Source organism: Stomoxys calcitrans, chromosome 4 (assembly GCF_963082655.1).
Source record: "Stomoxys calcitrans chromosome 4, idStoCalc2.1, whole genome shotgun sequence".
In the NCBI taxonomy this organism is placed as follows: Eukaryota; Metazoa; Arthropoda; class Insecta; order Diptera; family Muscidae; genus Stomoxys; species Stomoxys calcitrans.
Window position 1 is genome coordinate 25,195,678 of NC_081555.1, and position 18,376 is coordinate 25,214,053.

The 18,376-nt window shown below is 40.3% G+C and overlaps 2 protein-coding genes and 1 long non-coding RNA gene across 6 annotated transcripts in view; 2 read left to right on the forward strand and 1 right to left on the reverse strand.

Annotated features, from left to right (window-relative positions):
- LOC106082913 (AF4/FMR2 family member lilli) overlaps positions 1-18,376 on the forward strand; it is a 304,474-nt gene that overhangs the window by 254,234 nt on the left and 31,864 nt on the right. For all 4 annotated transcript variants that reach the window (XM_059366841.1, XM_013245669.2, XM_013245671.2 and 1 more), the window contains exon 6: positions 7,510-8,173. In XM_059366841.1, coding sequence (XP_059222824.1) covers positions 7,510-8,173 — 664 coding nt within the window. The remainder of the gene's footprint in view (positions 1-7,509; positions 8,174-18,376) is intronic.
- On the forward strand, positions 8,907-9,439 carry LOC131996821 (uncharacterized). The gene is made up of 2 exons (XR_009398020.1): positions 8,907-9,064; positions 9,137-9,439. It is a non-coding gene; the product is annotated as an uncharacterized LOC131996821 (long non-coding RNA).
- Positions 11,758-12,264, reverse strand: LOC106082915 (uncharacterized). The gene is made up of 2 exons (XM_013245673.2): positions 12,163-12,264; positions 11,758-12,093 (listed from the first exon to the last, which is right to left on the reverse strand). The coding sequence occupies exons 1-2, from the start codon at positions 12,170-12,172 to the stop codon at positions 11,822-11,824; spliced, it is 282 nt and encodes a 93-aa protein (XP_013101127.2). The 5' UTR covers positions 12,173-12,264; the 3' UTR covers positions 11,758-11,821.

Here is an 18,376-nt window from a genome sequence, read left to right on the forward strand (position 1 = left end):
TCTGAATATTATTAGGGTTTAGGCCACAACACCCATCATAAATACCCATCCTTGCGTGTGGAAGCCAAACGCAATTTTGTGAAAAACGTAACATGTTGTCATCAATGCTAATCGCTTAATAAATGCAAAGGATTGCCGGTTGAATGCAATTTTATGCTTGTGTTATTTATTTTTAAAAATCGCCTATGAAACTGGTGGGTATCAGGCGACTTCATGAGAGCACTACTTAAGGGGGGTGATTTTTTTGAGGTTAGGATTTTCATGCATTAGTATTTGACAGATCACGTGGGATTTCAGACATGGTGTCAAAGAGAAAGATGCTCAGTATGCTTTGACATTTCATCATGAATAGACTTACTAACGAGCAACGCTTGCAAATCATTGAATTTTATTACCAAAATCAGTGTTCGGTTCGAAATGTGTTCATTCACCGTAACGTTGCGTCCAACAGCATCTTTGAAAAAATACGGTCCAATGATTCCACCAGCGTACAAACCACACCAAACAGTGCATTTTTCGGGATGCATGGGCAGTTCTTGAACGGCTTCTGGTTGCTCTTCACTCCAAATGCGGCAATTTTGCTTATTTACGTAGCCATTCAACCAGAAATGAGCCTCATCGCTGAACAAAATTTGTCAAAATTTGAACACATTTCGAACCGAACACTGATTTTGGTAATAAAATTCAATGATTTGCAAGCGTTGCTCGTTAGTAAGTCTATTCATGATGAAATGTCAAAGCATACTGAGCATCTTTCTCTTTGACACCATGTCTGAAATCCCACGTGATCTGTCAAATACTAATGCATGAAAATCCTAACCTCAAAAAAATCACCCTTTATAACTCTTAAACATACTCAAAACCAATAAGGAAAGGCAAAAATCAGGCAAAGCCGAGCTTTTAATACCCTGCACCATATTGGGTATGCAGGTTAAGTCGTTGAAACTAAAATTGAGCAAAATTTAAAGAAAATCTCTAAAGAAATGTGCTGACAAAGGCCCTTAAAGTGAAAATCGGTTAATACATGTACATGGGGTCTATATCTGAATATGAACCGATTTCAATAAAATTCAACAACAATGTCGAGAGTCATAAGGGAATCCTTTGTGACAAATTTCATGTGAATCGATTAACAAATGACCACGTTAGTGCAATATTACACCAAATCGGAACCGATTTCAATCAAAATACGCACGTTTTGTGGTAGTCATAGAGGAAAGCGTAGTGCAAAGTTTTGAGAAGATCGGTTCGTCTGAACCGTTTTCTATCAAATTCACCAGTAATGTCGAAACTCATAAGAGACTCCCACCGCAGCGCAGAGGTTAGCATATCCGCCAATGACACTGAACGTCTGAGTTCGAATCCTGACGAGAACATCAGTTAAAAATATTTTTAGCGGTGGTTAAGGCTAATCCATATTGGACATTTCCCTGGCTTCCTTTCTATCAAAAACATGAATTAAATTGAATGAAAACTTTGAAGTTACTTTCATTTAAGTACCATGTCGCTTTGATTGAAGAGATTTAAAATTCTCAAGGCCCTCTTGGGCCCTTCCCGGGCTTGCTTTCTGGGCCGAATCTTAACTATTCTTTATCTAATCTAAATTTCCTTTTATTTAAGTACCATATTGCTTAAAAATGCTCAAAACCCTTTTTGAATCCTTCTCGGGCTTATTTTATTATCCTTACGTTGCACTTTTTCTCCATCGCAGTGCTCAACATCTGTGAGCCTTCTCGGTACTTCTGATTCAGTTTCCTGTCCAAGATCAACGTTCTATTAAGGAAATGGGGTGCGTTAAATTGGCTCAGCTTCGTCTTCCTCGTAAACAGACAAATTCCAGTTTTCTCTTGATTAACATTGAGACCCTGGAGGCCACCGTAGCGCAGAGGTTAGCATGTCCGCCTATGACGCTGAACGCCTGGGTCCGAATACTGGCGAGACCATCAGAAAAAATTTTTAGCGGTGCTTTTCCCCTCCTAATGCTGGCAACATTTGTGAAGTACCATGCCATGTAAAACTTCTCTCAAAAGAGGTGTCGCACTGCGGCGCGCCGTTCGGATTTGGCTACAAAAAGAAGGCCCCTTATCATTGAGCTTAAACTTGAGAACTCATTGATATGTGAGAAGTTTGCCCCTATGTTCATGAGCAAAATTGACAAATTTCCAATTTTTACCCTATAGGTTCAAAATTGGAGCTGTATCTTTTTTTTGAACCAATTTTGATGGACCTCAGCGGATGTTTTCAGATGGGTTATTAAACAATCCGTATAAAATTTCGAGCAAATATGTTCAAACTGTATTAACTATGGCTGGTATATGAAAAAAATTATTGCAAATTACTCAAAATCGGAAGAAAATATATATGGGAGCTACATCTGAATCTGAACCGACTTCGACCAAACTTCTTAAATATTGTGGTAGTGGTCGAGGAAAGCATTGTGCACAATTTTGGAAAGATTGGTCAATTAATGCGCTTGCAGTGGCTCCAGAAGAAGAGAAAATCGGGCTATATACATATATGGCAGCTATATCTAAATCTGAACCGACTTCGAGCAAACTTCTTAGATATTCGATCTGAAAGGCCTCGGGTTAATCAAGTTTAGGACTGACGTTCCTCTGGCCTTCACTACCAAAACGTCTGCTCTTTCATTCTCCCTTACTCCGCTATGGCCCGGCACCCAAGCGATGCGGACCGTGCCAATAGCAGAGAAGGCGTTAATCTCCTTCTTACACTCCTTCTTACTGTTCGTCACTTTGCCGTCCTGATTGTTGTTGCCCTGATGATAATTTTACTGTCCGTAAAGATGTTTACATTCGACATCCTTGGCGTTTACACCACACCACCTCATGCATTCCGTGATCGCCCGAATCTCCGCCAGTCGAAAGCAAATCTCAGCCCCTGGCTTCTCAATGTAGACCCCAGGCCCACTCTGTCCTCTACCTTTGATTTATTCATCTGGAAACCTCTTCCATTCCTTCCAGGTTTCCTATTATCGCCTCTATTATACCGCGATGATCTGCTCCTTTTCTGTATCCATTCTCCCATTGCCTTATGTTTCAAAACCGCAGGGGCTGCCTCACACTTAAACTGGCCTCAAGGGCGTTGTTCTCATCGCCCCGCCTGTGCCAAGAAAGCATGTTCTCTGAACCTGATGTATTACCATACGTTGCACATTCGCCCTCCATTCATACCTCCCGATAAAACAAATCCTGAAGGTCTTTGTCCCAATCGTTACCTCTGCCAGATAGTCGGAGATCCTCCTCAGTCTACCCTTCGCATCAATAGCATCCAGAATAGAATTAAGAGTCTTTCCGATGTTAAGTGCGTCGGAGTAGACCCCCAATCCAGTACCCGACTCCTTCTTGGAGCCATCAGTGAAGATCGAAGTCTGCTCCCCCTTAAACACAGCATTCGCCCTCTATTCATGCCTCCCAAGAAAACGAATCCTTAGCGTTGAATGCGTCGAAGTAGACCCCCCCACCCAGTCCCCTAAGAGCCATCAAAGAAGATCGAGGTCTTATCTTCCTCAAACACTGCATTGACACACCCCCCATCCATACCACCCAGGAAAACGAATACTGAATGTCCTAGTCCCGGTACCGGTGCCAGATAGTCGGATAGCCCTCAGTCTATGCTCCGCATCAATAGCATTCAGAATGAAATTGCTATATAGGCCTCAATGGGCTACCTATCCCTCATCACCTCCAGACCTGCCCGAAGTGCGGGTCTCCGATGCGGGCCAATCTCTAAAACTTCTGGAACTTCCTCGTACGAATGCTCTTAATAACCGCCTTCCACCATATCAGTACCCCATAGGTCAGTACTGATCTCAACATGGCCGTATACATCCGTATTCCTTTTTCAGGATAGCTTCGAATCGAGGACTGTGCCAAGGTACTTCACTTCCTTCTACACCTGCAGGGTGATGTTGGAAGTCTGAACTCCGGTATCTTGTATCTGCGAGTGAAGAGCACCAGCTGACTGACTCGGACCAGCAACTCGACGTCATTCGCATAGGCGATTATCTTCGTGTCAATTTCGACGAGATCCAACAGGATTTCATTTATCACAAGGTTGTACAAAATCGGCGAGAATGCTTTCAAATTCTCCACAGAATTTCTTCCTGGAACTTCTCTTCGCCTTCCTCAGCTGCGCAAGACTCTGTGACCCCAGCTTCTGCAAGACTCACTGCTGCCTCACGTTCAGCTGCGTCCTCCAAAGGCCCCCCAGCTTCTGCATATGTTCCTCCTCTTCGTTATCCAGAGGCCCCCCCAGGTAACTCAAGCTTTTGCAAGATCCACTGCGGCCTTCAGTTCCCCTGCGTCTTCCAGAGACCCCAAGGTGACCCAAGCTTCTGAATCTGTTCCCTTAATTTCTCCAGTTGGTCCTTCTCGGGCTTCTGTATGGTCTTCTCCTCCCCATCTCTTACCCGACCGGAAAATATATCTTATTGTGAATAGAAAAGGACCACTGAGTGGAGACGTTCCCACCCAAAACTTTCACCGAGTCATTGTTTGTCACAAGAGTTTTATCTAAAACCTTTTCACTGATCCGGTTGCAGAAAGTAGGGGCAGTGTTCCTATGTCATACAACCAAAATTTAATCAAAAAATGACTCACTCCAGAGACTGTGGTCAAGGCCATGCCCCTTATCCTCGTACCAGCTGACCAAGGCCTTGACAGTGTCCGTAGGGGGGTCGTCTTAATCGAATAGTTGGTACATGAAGGCCGCCAGGATCAGTAATGGTTTGCGCGGCCCCTCCAATGCCACTACCATTAAGTCTTCATCGCTGAGACGAGAAATCAGAATTAGATTCAAATCCCTACTGGTTACGATACAGATTCTAATCTTAACTTCTGCTAGGGAGAGATGAGATTTAGATTACGTGATCTGAGTCCACGAAACCTATTACCTCGTAACCACGCACAGTGGGAGGAAAACGAAAAAATACTTTCCTTTCCTTTAGGTGATCAAGAAGTACAATAAGGAGATCGGTTTATATGGGAGCTGTATCAGGCTATAGACCGATTCGATTGTCAACCGATTCCTTTCGAAATTTGGCAGGGAGGATTTTCTCTTGTGAATTTCATAGAAATCGGTTAAGATTTAGATATTGCTGCCATATATGTATATCGCCTGTTTTTCACTTCTAAAGCCACTGCAAGCGTACTTATTGACCAATTTTGCCAACATTTTTTACAACGCTTTCCTCTACGACCACGAAAATATCAGAAAAGTTTGGACAAAATCGGTTCAGATTTAGATATGCCTCCCAAAAATATATATTCGTCTGATTTTGAGAAATATTGGAATAAAGGGTTAATTTGTTAACCGATTCCTTTGAAATTTTGCAGGAAGGATTTTCTCTTGACTCTCGACATTACTGGTAAAATTCATAGAAATCGGATCAGATTTAGATATAGTTGCAATATATGTATATCGCCCGATTTTCACTTCTAGAGTCACTGCAAGCGCATTTATTGACCAATCTTGCCAAAATTTTTTACAATGCTTTCTTCAACGACCAGTGTTATATCTGAGAAGTTTGATCAAAATCGGTTCAGATTTACATATACCTCCCAAATATATATTCGTCCGATTTTGAGAAATATAGCTATAAAGTGCTCTATTGTTAACCGATTCCCTCGAAATTTTGCAGGAAGGATTTTCTCTTGTGTCTCGACATGACTGGTAAAATTCATAGAAATCGGTTCAGATTTAGATATAGCTGCTATATATGTATATCGTCCGATTTTCACTTCTAGAGCCACTGCAAGCGCATTTATTAACCAATCTTGCCAAAACTTTGCACATAGCTTTCCTCTATGACTGCCATAATATTTGGGAAGTTTTCTCGACATCGGTTCAGATTAAGATATAGCTGCCTTATATATATTCGTCAGATTTAGAGAAATATTGCTCTTATTTGCTCATTTCTTAACCGATTCCCTCGAAATTTCGTAGGAAGGATTTTCTCTTGACTCTTGACATTACTGGTAAATTTCATAGAAATCGGTTCATATTTGGATATAGCTGCCATATATATATATCGCCCGATTTTCACTTCTAGAGCCACTGCATGCGCATTTATTGACCAATCTTGCCAAAATTTTGTTCAACGTTTTCCTCAACGACTACAGCAATATCTGAGAAGTTTGCTCGAAATCCGTTCAAATTTAGATGTAGCTCCCATTTATATTTTCGTCAGATTTAGGGTAATTTGCAATAAAGTTGTCATATGTCAACCGAAGTTATTACAGTTTGAACATATTTGCTCGAAATTTGATACGGATTGTTTAATAATCCATCTGAAAACATCCGCGGAGGTCCATTAATATTGGTTCTGTATTAGATATAGCTCCCACATTGTACTTATAAGTTAGGTGTAGGGTATTATACAGTCAGCACCGCCCGACTTTAGCCTTTCCTTACTGGTTTTTGCAAGTTTTTTTTTTTTTTTTGATTATAACCCACTGTGCGACAGTGACGAAAATGGTCTAGCAATAAATCCTCCTATAACACAAGTTTTTATTTTCAGCATCAGATAGCCTGCGTACCCACTGTGGCACTTGTCTCCTTAGCTGCAAATACAGTCCATTTACCGGAATCCTGGAAAATTACCTTCAAATCCGTGTAGGGAAGGATGCACTCTTACTCTTACCCTAAACTTCTGCAAGAGGGCTAGTTAGGGGGTTGAAAGCATTGCATCATACACCAGCTCTCACAGAGCTCTCAACCAAATGTCTAAACAGTTCAACACTCACCTGTTCTGGTTGCAGAGGAATTGTAGAACCAAGTGGAGCCTACATGACTCAGAATTACCTTTCAAGATGTGGACCACAACTCGATCTAACCAACGGGAAGATAAGATAGAGAACCTTAGCCAATTTTGTTATTTTTTTTTTTTTTTGTGCACATTAAAAGTCACTTTTGCCTAATGTAGGGTAGCTCTCTCTTTAAACCACAAGTAAAGTCATTTTTCATGAGTCTATTAGTGACACCACCCTGAAATTATCCCACCACCCTTGGTACAAAATGCCAAGGACTGCTTAATATTGAAAATTTCATTATCCTTTGGCACACGCTTGTTTGTAGGCTTTTGTTGTTCAAACTCTAGTAGTGTTGTTGGTGTTTTTGTTGTACTTATTCCCTTTGGCTTTCGTTTACATTACCCATTATTATAAAGGGTGTTGTTGTCGATTGTTGTCTGCTTTGAGTGGCTTAAATCGGATTAAATGTTATGATGATAAATAAAAATAAAAGGATCAACATTTTCCACAAATTAACTTGACATTGAGTCCAAGCAGACGAACCAACAGGCCTGGCAAGTATTTTGTTGGGACAAACATTTATGCCTTCGAGAAGCTACTGCTGATTGAAATCAAAGAAACAGATTAACTTCAATTGAAAAAGAATTAAAAGAAATTTAATTAAATAACACTCAAGTCATTTGAAAGCTTAGATAAAATTTAATTAATACATAGAATTTCCCTTTCTCTTCCCCCCCAGGTATGCATCGCAAATCCATAGATGCCCAACACACATTGCGAGACGATTCGGGTGTAAGTGATCCCGAGGATACTGAAGTCGATATGGAAGCCGAATCTACTCGAGAAAAACTTAAAGCTCAGCACGAATTAAGCTCTTCCACGGAGTCACTGAATGTTGTCAGCCCTACACCGCCTTCCTCCTCGTTGCCACCTTCCTCTTCGCCAGCCACTACACCCACAGCAACGACCATGTCAACACCCTCGCCACACATTGATTTAAATTCACCGGCTGCCTCACCAGTGCATCAGCAAATGCAGCAATATTTCGCCAATGCTTCACCCTCGTCCTCATCCACATCATCCCATCCCTATGGCAATCATCATTTCGCAGCTCAAACGAGGCTGCCCATACAAAATGCCTCAAATAAAAATCTGGAATTGAATACCACTTCAGCCAGCATGGGAGGTGCAGTAACATCGACCATAACATCTATGACTCAAAATTCGGGGCCAACACCTTCATATCATCCACTATTGGATGCAGCCAATGCCAGTGCCTGTGCGGGAGCCACAACAACCAAAGATTTTCACATGATTATGAATACTGCAGTGGCAGCGGCTGCGGCGGCAGCAGCTGGAGATATCTATGGAACGAATTTAATGCAGGATCCAGATACCTTTAGGTAAGTGGAAAAATGTAGTAGGTCACTTGCTAGCACTCTCCTTATGCACAGCTCTTAAGGGCCTAGACGGTGCAATTTTTATCTCACCTTAACTTTTTTCTCCCACCCTTCCCCGCAATAATCGACCACAACTATTTCATTATTCTCGGGGTAAAAAAAAAGATATTTGCTTCGTTTATTCATTCAATCATTTTAACCAATTCCTAGGAACAGGGATCGCTCCAAGACCATTCACTCCACAAGACACATTTTCCCTTGGCCGCATCAAACATATAGGCATCGGAACACTTCACCAATTCAGGTTCATCACCGACCTCATTACACAACCAATAAACTGTGGGATCCCAGGAGTTGGAAGTGGGCACATTTAAAGTCTTATCATTACAGGAGGGCTTGTTATCACCGGTCGGGTCACAGGCCGATACAAGGGCCAAAAAGCAGGCCAAACAGACCAAAAAGCTTAAAACTGAAGGTGAAAAAGAACAAAAGAAGATCAGTTTAGTGAAGATTACACGACTTTTTGGAAAGACTTGCCGTTGTTCATGCTTCTTTGCTTGAAGTTATTACAATAGCCGGCTTTTTATACTGCCATGGTGTCATCATCGTTCTTTTTAATGTCCCTATTAACTTTATTTGCACGATGTTCAATTAGTTTTTTAATAGTTTTCAGTGTAAAACACAATTAAAATATATAGTCGCTGGATTTCACACTTGCCTTGACAGTGTACCTGCAATGCATTGGCAAGGTCTTTGATGAAATTTGAAAAATTGTAGCGGAAATTCATAAAAATTATTCCACAACAAAAATGCCCTGCTTTGTTACACCATTCATAGAGTGCGAGTGGAAATATTGGGTTGCTCAAAAAGTAATTGCGGATTTTTTAAAAGAAAGTAAATGCATTTTTAATAAAGCTTAGAATGAACTTTAATCAAATATACTTTTTTTACACTTTTTTTCTAAAGCAAGCTAAAAGTAACAGCTGATTACTGACGGAAGAAAGAATGCAATTACAGAGTCACAAGCTGTGAAAAAATTTGTCAACGCCGACTATATGAAAAATCCGCAATTACTTTTTGGGCAACCACTAGTAAGAATATGTAAAAGCGTGCTAAGTTCGCCTGGGCCGCCTCTAGGGAACCCACCACCATAGATTCTGCTACAAATTTTTACAAACTAAATTTATTTGAAGGGCATAATTTTATTCTACATACCAAACTCTGTAAAATCAGCAAAAATTTAAGCTTCTAGGAGCCGAATAAGGATAATCGAGAGACCGCTTTATATAGGGGTATATCAGGTTATAGACTGATTTGGACCGTACTTGACACAGGTGTTGGAAGTCATAACAGAACACCGCATGCAAAGTTTTAGCGAAATCGGACAAAAATTGCATCTAGTAAGGGCTCAAGAAGTAAAATCGGGAGATCGGTTCATATGGAAGCTATACCAGGTTATAGACCGATTTAGATCGTACTTGGCACAGTTGATGAAATTTCAGCCAAATCGGACAAAAATTGAGGCTTCCAGTGGCTCAAGAAGTCAAATCGGGAGATCGGTTTATATGGGAGCTATATCACGTTATAGACCGATTTGGAACGTACTTGGCAATTGTTGCAAATCATAACAGAACACTGTGTACAAAATTTTAGCCTAATCGGATGAAAATTGCGGCTTCCAGAGGCTCAAGAAGTCAAACCGATTTGGACCGTACTTGGCACGGTCCAAATCGGTTTGACTTCTTGTTGGAAGTTATATAACAGAACACCACAACAACCAACGATTTCCATATGATTATGAATACTTAGAGATGGGCGATGGGTGAATGCCCAAAAAGTTATTTTCCCGTTAAATTGGGTAAATACCCAGATATTTACCCATTTATATCCAAAAGCTGGGTATTTATAATTTTGCAGATGTCTTGGGTAAAAAACATTTTTCAAAAAATTTTCGATGATTTCGATGAATTTCGATGAAACCTGACCTTCTAATCTCATATCGGATTTTAGATATATATAGCCGCTATATAGACCGATCTCCAGACTTAAAGTCTTGAGGCAATAAATTTTCCATCCGATTTCGATGAAATTTGGCACAGTGAGTTCTGGTAGACCCCTAGTCATTTCTGGGAAGTGCGGTTCAAATCGGACTTTATTTAGATATAGCTGCCCTTAGACCGACCACCCGATCTCCCGATATAGGCTATTGAGGCCATAAAAGATCCATTTATTACCCGAAGTCGATGAAATTTAGCACAGTGTAATCTGGTAAACCCCGTACCCAATCCTGTCAAATGTGGTACAGATCGGACTATATTTGGATATAGCTGCCATACATACCGATCTCCCGATATTGGGTAATGAGCTTATAAAAGGAACATATTTCATCCTATTTCGATGAAATTTGACACAGCGAGTTCCGGTACCCCTCTAAACCGTTTTTCGAATATCGTCCAGATCGGACCATATTTAGATACCAATCTCCCGAAATAAAGTATTGAGCCCATAAAACGAGCATTTTTAATCAACCAACCTTCTACACCTTTTTGTTGAATATCGTCCAGATTGGGCCGTATAAGGAATGTGGACCAGATACTCTACACAATATTCTATACAATACTTATATTGGGAGATCGGTCTATGTGGCAGCTATATCCAAATATGGTTCGATCTGGACAATATTCAACAAACAAGTTTAGAGGTCTATCAAATCGCACTGTTTCAAATTTCATCCAAATCGATGAAAAATGTTCCTTTGATGGGCTCAATACTCTATATCGGGAGATCGGTCCATAATGCAGCTATATCCAACTATGATCCGATCTGGACGATATTCAACAAAAAATTTTTGAGAGGTACCGGAACTCGCTGTGCCCAATTTCATCGAAATAGGATGAAAAATGCTTCTTTTATAGGCTCATTACACAATTTCCTGAGATCGGTATATATGGCAGCTGTATCCAAACATGGTCCGATTTGTACCACATTTGACAGGAATGGGTTGGGTTGGTCTACCAGAACACATTGTGCCAAATTTCATCGAATTCGGGTAATAAATGGATCTTTTATGGCCTCAATTCCCTATATCGGGAGATCGGGTGGTTGGTTTATAGAGCAGCTTTATCCAAATATAGACCGATTTGAGCCGCACTTCACAGAAGGGAATAGGGATCTACATGAACTCTTCAAAATCGGTTGAAAAATTACCAATTTTTTGCCTCAAGACTTTAAGTCTTGAGATCGGTCTATATGGCGGCTACATATAACTAAAATCCGACTTTAAGAGATCAGAAGGCCAGGTCTATATACAAAGAATACGAAATCATTAAAAATTATACAAAGAATACGAAACATTTTTTTATACCCAAGATATCTGCAAAATTATAAATACCCGGTTGCAGCGGCCACAGACATTGGAACGAATTTAATCCAGGATCCAGATACCTTTAGGAAAGTCGAAAAATGTTGTAGGTGACCTCAGCACTCGCCTTATGCCAAACTCTTAAGGGCCTAGACGGTGCAATTCTTATCTCACCTTAACTTTTCCTCTCACCTTTTCCCCCAAATAATTGACAACAACTGTTCCATTATCCTTGGGACAAAAAAGACATATGCTTCGTATATTCATTCAAACATTTTAACCCATTCTTCCTAGATGGTGGCTGGGCAGGGATTGGTCCACACCCATTTATTCCACAAGACACATTCTCCCTTGGCCGAATCAAACAAATGGGAATCGGGACAACGCTCCAATTCAGGTTCAACACCGACATAATTACACAACCAATAGGCTGTGGGATCCCAGAAGTTACGAGTGGGCACATTTAAAGTCATATCATTGCAGACAGGCTTGTTGTCACTGTCAGGGTCACAGGCCGATACAAAGGCCAAAAAGCAAGCCAAACAGACCAAAAAGTTTAAAACTGAAGTTGAAAAAAAAATCAAAAAAAATACTTTTAATGAAAATTACAGAACTTTAAGGAAAAACTTACCGTTTTTCATTTTTCTTTCCTTAAAGTTTTCACTTGCTTGAAGATATTATGATGAAGTTTTCACTTGCTTGAAGATATTATCATAACTTGATACTAATTGCAATTTTTCCAGGCTTTTTATACTGCTGTTGTAACATCATCCTCGATATAAAGTTTATTTGCACAATGTTCAATTAGTTTTTCTAATAGTTTTCAGTGTAAAACACAATAAAAATATTGTCGCTGCATTTTACACCTGCATTGACAATGTACCTACAATGCATGGGCAAGGTCTTTGATAAAATTCGAAGAATTGCAGCAGAAATTCATTCAAAAACATTATTCTGCAATAAAACAACACAGCTTTGTTGTATCATTCATAGAGTGGCAGTAGTTTTTGTTTCGATCTTATCTGCTGTTTAAAATCAAAGGCAAAAAACTTTCTGATAAAAAAAGAAACACCCAAAGTTTTCTCAAGTCGAGTCTACTATGAGTTACCATCATTGATAGGAAGAGGTTAACGCTAAAGTGGAGGAAATTCTGAATCCTGAATATGGTCCGGTTTATGGCACCATTGTAAGGCCAGTTCGGCGGAAGATTTGACATTGTTCTTATCCAGGAGTGTGTAAAGAAATGGGTGCGTGGAGAAATGGGTGCGTAAACTTCACAGATAAAAATATTTTTGAATAACAACAACTTTGGTCGAAAAAACAACTACGAAATTTGTTAATTTTCCTGCAACAATTAATTTTGAATATCGACGACCCAAAGCACAAATTTGTGCACTTTTTGCAAGCCAACCTATAACAACAACAACATTATATCCATATCCACAACAACAATTTATCCATAAGCAAGGCAACCAGCCAACGCATATGCTTTGCTTCGGATGGTGGTGGGAGCTTTGTGCTCTACATGGTAGTACGCCTATTTTTACAACTACCTCAACTAAAGAATATGTTGAAAGTCATCAAAATTTCCATAGTTTTGTCCGTCAAGTCTCTTTTAGAGATTTACTTACGTACTTCAATAAAGAATGTCTTCGATTCAATACTAAAATTCGTTGAGAATTTAAAGTTTCATATACAAATTTGGTAGTTGGTTTTTTTTACCAGCAATTTTTTTCTGTGTGGATTTAAATTACTCAAGGATACGGAGAATGGGAAACAACGAAGAAGTAGTCGAGAAGTTTTGATCTATTCTTCTCGTGTCTTTCCCAGAATTTTGCGCAGTGTGAGTATGGTCTAAAACTGCATTGATAGGGCCCAACTAACCCATTAATCTTAACGATCGAGAGTATCTTGTATGCGTTGGCACATACTGCCCTGCAGGGCCACCGTATCACGGGGGTTAGCATGTCCACCTATAACGCTGAACGCCTAAGTTCGAATTCTGGTGAGAACATCATAAAAATTTTCAGCGGTGGTTTTCCTCTCCCAATGCTGGGGACATTTGTGAGGTACTATACCATTTGATAAGGCACCCATGTAAAAACTTCTCCACAAAGAGGTGTCGCACTGCTGCATGCCGTTCGGTCTCGGCTATAAAAATGAGGCCCCTTATCATTGAGCTTAAACTTGAATCGGACAGCACTCATTGATATGTAAGAAATTTGCCCCTGTTCTTTAATCGAATGTTCATGGGCAAATTTGCATTTGCATTTTTGCCTTGCAGGGTCTAGGGCCGGTACTAAATTGGTGATTTTACCGGTTGCCGACAAATATTGCGGCAACCATTGGCTCAAGAAGTCAAATTGGGAGATCGGTTTATATAGGAGCTATATCAGTTTATAAGCCGAATTAGACCGTACTTGGCACAGTTGTTAGAAGTCATGCCAGAACACCCCATGCAAAGTTTCAGCCAAATCGGACAACAATTGCGTTGTCCGATTTGGACAACCACGAATCTGACAAAAATTACGGTTTCCATGGCCTTAAGAAGTCAAATCGGGAGATCGGTTTATATGGGAGCTATATCAGGTTACAGACTGATTTGACCTATACTTGCCACAGTTGTTGGAATTCATAAAAGAACACTTTGTGAAAATTTTTAACCAAATAGGAAAAAAATTGCGACTTCCAGGGCTCAAGAAGTTAAATCGGGAGATCCGTTTATATGGAAGCTATATTCAAATCTGAACCAATGTAGCCCATTTGAAATCCTCAACGACCTATATCAAAATTAAGTATCTGTGCAAAATTTCAAGCGGCCAGCTTTACGCATTCGACCGCTATCGTGATTTTGACAGACGGACGGACGGACATGGCTAGATCGACTCAGAATGTCGATGGGATCATGAATATATTTACTTGATGGGGTCTTAGATCAATATTTCGAGGTGTAACAAACGGAATGACTAGATTAGTATACCCCCATCCTATGGTGGTGGGTATAAAATTGAAGATATTGAGCTGAAACTGTGCACAGATTCTTTTTCTGTCCACAGGCAGTTTACGTTTGAAGATGGTCTATATCGGACTATATCTTGATATAGCCTCCATATATACCGATCTGCCGATTTAGGTCTTTAGGCCCTTTAAGATCACGTTTATTATCCGATTTCGCTGAAATTAGAAGAATTTCGCTGAAATTTGAGTTGTGTTAGGCCTCTCGGAATCCTTGTTCAATACGGCCCCGATCGGTTGAGATTCAGATATAGCTGCTATATAGACCGATCTTTCGGTTTGGGGTTTTGGGCCTATAAAAAGCACAATTATTGTCCGATTTTGCTAACATTTGGAACAGTGAGTTATATTAGGCCACTCGACATCCTTGTTAATTTTGGCCTAGATCGGTCCAGATTGGGTTATAACTGCCCTATAGATCGATCCCTTGATTTAAGGTCTTGGGCGCATAATAGGCGCGTTTAGTGCCCGATTTTTCAGAAATTTGGTGTAGCGAGTTATGTTAGGCTTTTCGGCACCCCTGTTCAATATGGCCGTATCGGTTTAGATTTGGATATAGCAGCCATATATACCGATTTCCCTATTTAAGTTCTTGGGTCAATAGAAGAACTTTTATTACTTAAATTTCGCAGAAATTTGACACAGTGGGCTGCCTTAATATAGTTCAGAGCGGTCTATATTTAAATATAGCTGTCATATACATATAACGATCTCCCGATTTAAGGTCATAGGACCATAAAAGCTGCATTTTTTAACCGAAGAATTTTTTTTTACGGATACGCACTTTATCACTTCCCTAGATGCGAATCAACATCGGGAGAGCGTTCAGTGGGCACTACATACCTTCAAGCCCTGAAAGCCTCCTGGCCCGATGATATTTATCCTAAGATACTGTAGAAGGCGTTTGGTTCTTTATCAGACAGGTATGTCTGTCTGTTTCGGGTACATTTAAGTTTATCTTGTGTGCCCCCCTATCTTGGAGGATGGTTAAGGTGGTTTTCAATCACAAGGCGGGGACGCTGCAATATCGTGCGGCCAAGGACATTAGATAGATAAGTCTTTTATATTTCTTCATTAATAATCTGCAAATAATTAAAAATGAGTTTGCTACACCAAGACTTCGGAAGCTAATGGCCAAGGACTTCCCTCGGGTTACTTGTGGAGATCAGATGGAGTATGGATGTATTCTTTACACAATACGTTTCTTCATTCGTTGGAAAAGCACTTCTTGGTTGCGAATCAACGGCTCAGAGAGTAAGGGCTTTAATGTATACAGGAACTTCCATCACAGATTCAATGGCGATTGAGCGTGTAACTCAGGAGAGCTTTCTGTGAGTACTAAATACTTTCAAGTCTCCGGGACCGTTGACATTTATCTTAAGATACCGCAGGAGGCATTTCTTTTCATTTTAGCAGACTCGTATGTTTGTCTGGGTATGTCTAAGATTATATTACGTGAGGCCACCGTAGCGCAGACGTTAGCATGTCCGCCTATGACGCTGAACGCCTGGCTTCGAATCCTGCCGAGACCATCAGAAAAAATTTTCAGCGGTGGTTTTCCCCTCCTAATGATGGCAACATTTATGAGGTACCATGCCATGTAAAACTTCTCTCCAAACAAGTGTCGCATTTCCATTCTTTCAAAGGCTGCAGTTACTACTTCCGGTGACCGACCTATGATATCGATGTCGTCGGCATAGTCGAATAGCATGTGTTCTCTTGTGAATCGGACTGCACTCACTGATAAGTGAGAAGTTTGCCCCTGTTCCTTAGTGGAATGTTCATGGGCAAAATTTGCAATTTGCATTTACCTTTGAGGAGGGTTAAGGTGGTTTTCATACACAAGGTGGGGAGGTTGTAATATAGTGCAGCCATGGACTTAAGACCGATAAGTCTTTCATTCTTCTTCGTTAAAACTCTGGAGAGGATTCTGGTGTTTCCTACTTCTCCTGATGTCAGCATGCTTACATCAGGGGATATCGGTGGACTCTGCCTTACGCAGTGTTGTTCATCACCGCAGAGGTCTTTTGAACGCAAGGAGTTTACCTTAGCAGTTTGTTTTAACATTAGGGGGGATTACCAACACTGACAAATTTTTCTGATTTTCTTGCCAGGATTCGAACCCAGGTTTCCAGCGTCATAGTTGGATATGCTAACATCTGCGCTACGGTGGCGTTCAAAATGGAAATGGCAATGGAAATAGCATCATTATAGGACACAAAAAGTTAAGTACCCATTTGTGCATCAGAAATGATGAAATCTGTCGATGGTGTCTTGCCATGGACGTTTCTGAAGATAGTTTTCACTTCTTCTGCCAATGTATGGCTTTATCTCGAAATAGTATAGAATATCCAATATATCTTTCAGCCAATTCGTCTTTCAGCCGCTAAAAGAGCTTAGAGATGTAAATCTAGTTAAACTCAGGGATTTCATGCTGTCATATAAATGGTGTAGAAAAAGAGAAAAGATTATCTTGAATGATGCTGGTGGTATTCCTTCCACAAGTGGTGACATATCAAAGCAAAATTTGTGACAGACAAGCGTTCTTCTTGTCTGTTACAAATCAAATATCCTCCCCTCCATGAAAAACTGTTGTACAAGGCAGATTCTTTGTTCGAGACTCAGGCTACTGAAATTTGGTGCACAATTTGGGGCTGAAGGAGTGAGAAGATTGAGAATTCACAATTGACCATAACATGGCCTCAGCGGATGTCAAAATGTTTGTTTTGATATCATCACCTTCCAACCCAACCTCACCTAAGCTTGACCTTATAGTTTGGATGTGGCTAGCTATTGCATCATAGGTATATTTTTGAATTGCTCTCCACTAAAGCACAATACCATATAACCTTATAGGTCCGACAGCTGCAGTATACAGCATTACAGTGCATGACACGCCAAAGATGGTCAATGGCACTTTTGCGAAAATGTTGCTGAATTCTGAAGGAGCCAACTACTTGGAGTGCTTGAGAGACGAATACTTCTTACTGCGTTAAAAACCCACTCACACACACACATCTCATGAAAACATATAGAATAGTTTTTTTCACATTAAAATCCTTTTTATTTCATTTCAAATTAGTTATTTTCGGGACAAGGGAAGGTCCATTCCCATTCATTCCACATAACACATACGCCCTTAGCAGAATCGAACAAGTGAGCATCGGGACAACGAACCAAGTCAGCGGTAGCTCCTGAAGAGCTACACAACCAATAAGCGGTGGGATCCCAGAAGTTGCGAATGGGCACATTTACATTGCCAGAGCCGCAGGTGGGTTGATTGTTGCCATCGGGATCACAGGCCAAAACTTAAGCCATAAGGCAAGCGAAAAGGGCCAAACAGATGACTGAAAATAGCTGTGGGTTATTGACAAGAAACGACAATTTGCTAGGTTAAATACTCACAAGATTTCATATTGCTGAAATTGGTGTAGTGTTTAATGTTGACTGGCTTGTAGCTAGTGGGACACTTGATAAATTACCAAATGATTCCCAAATATTTATACTCTTATCAATGAGAAGTAGCTTTTGATTTTAGAGATAGTTTTCTCTGCGAAATTTTTTTGGCAATTTGTTGACATCATTGCATAGATAGCACATATTTGAAGGTGAAATATGCATTTTTGCACATTTTTAAGAGAACATTTCTTTTTTTTATACCCTCCACCATAAGATGGGGGGTATACTAATTTCGTCATTCTGATTGTAACTACTCGAAATATTCGTCTGAGACCCCATAAAGTATATATATTCTTGATCGTCGTGAAATTTTATGTCGATCTAGCCATGTCCGTCCGTCTGTCCGTCTGTCCGTCCGTCCGTCCGTCTGT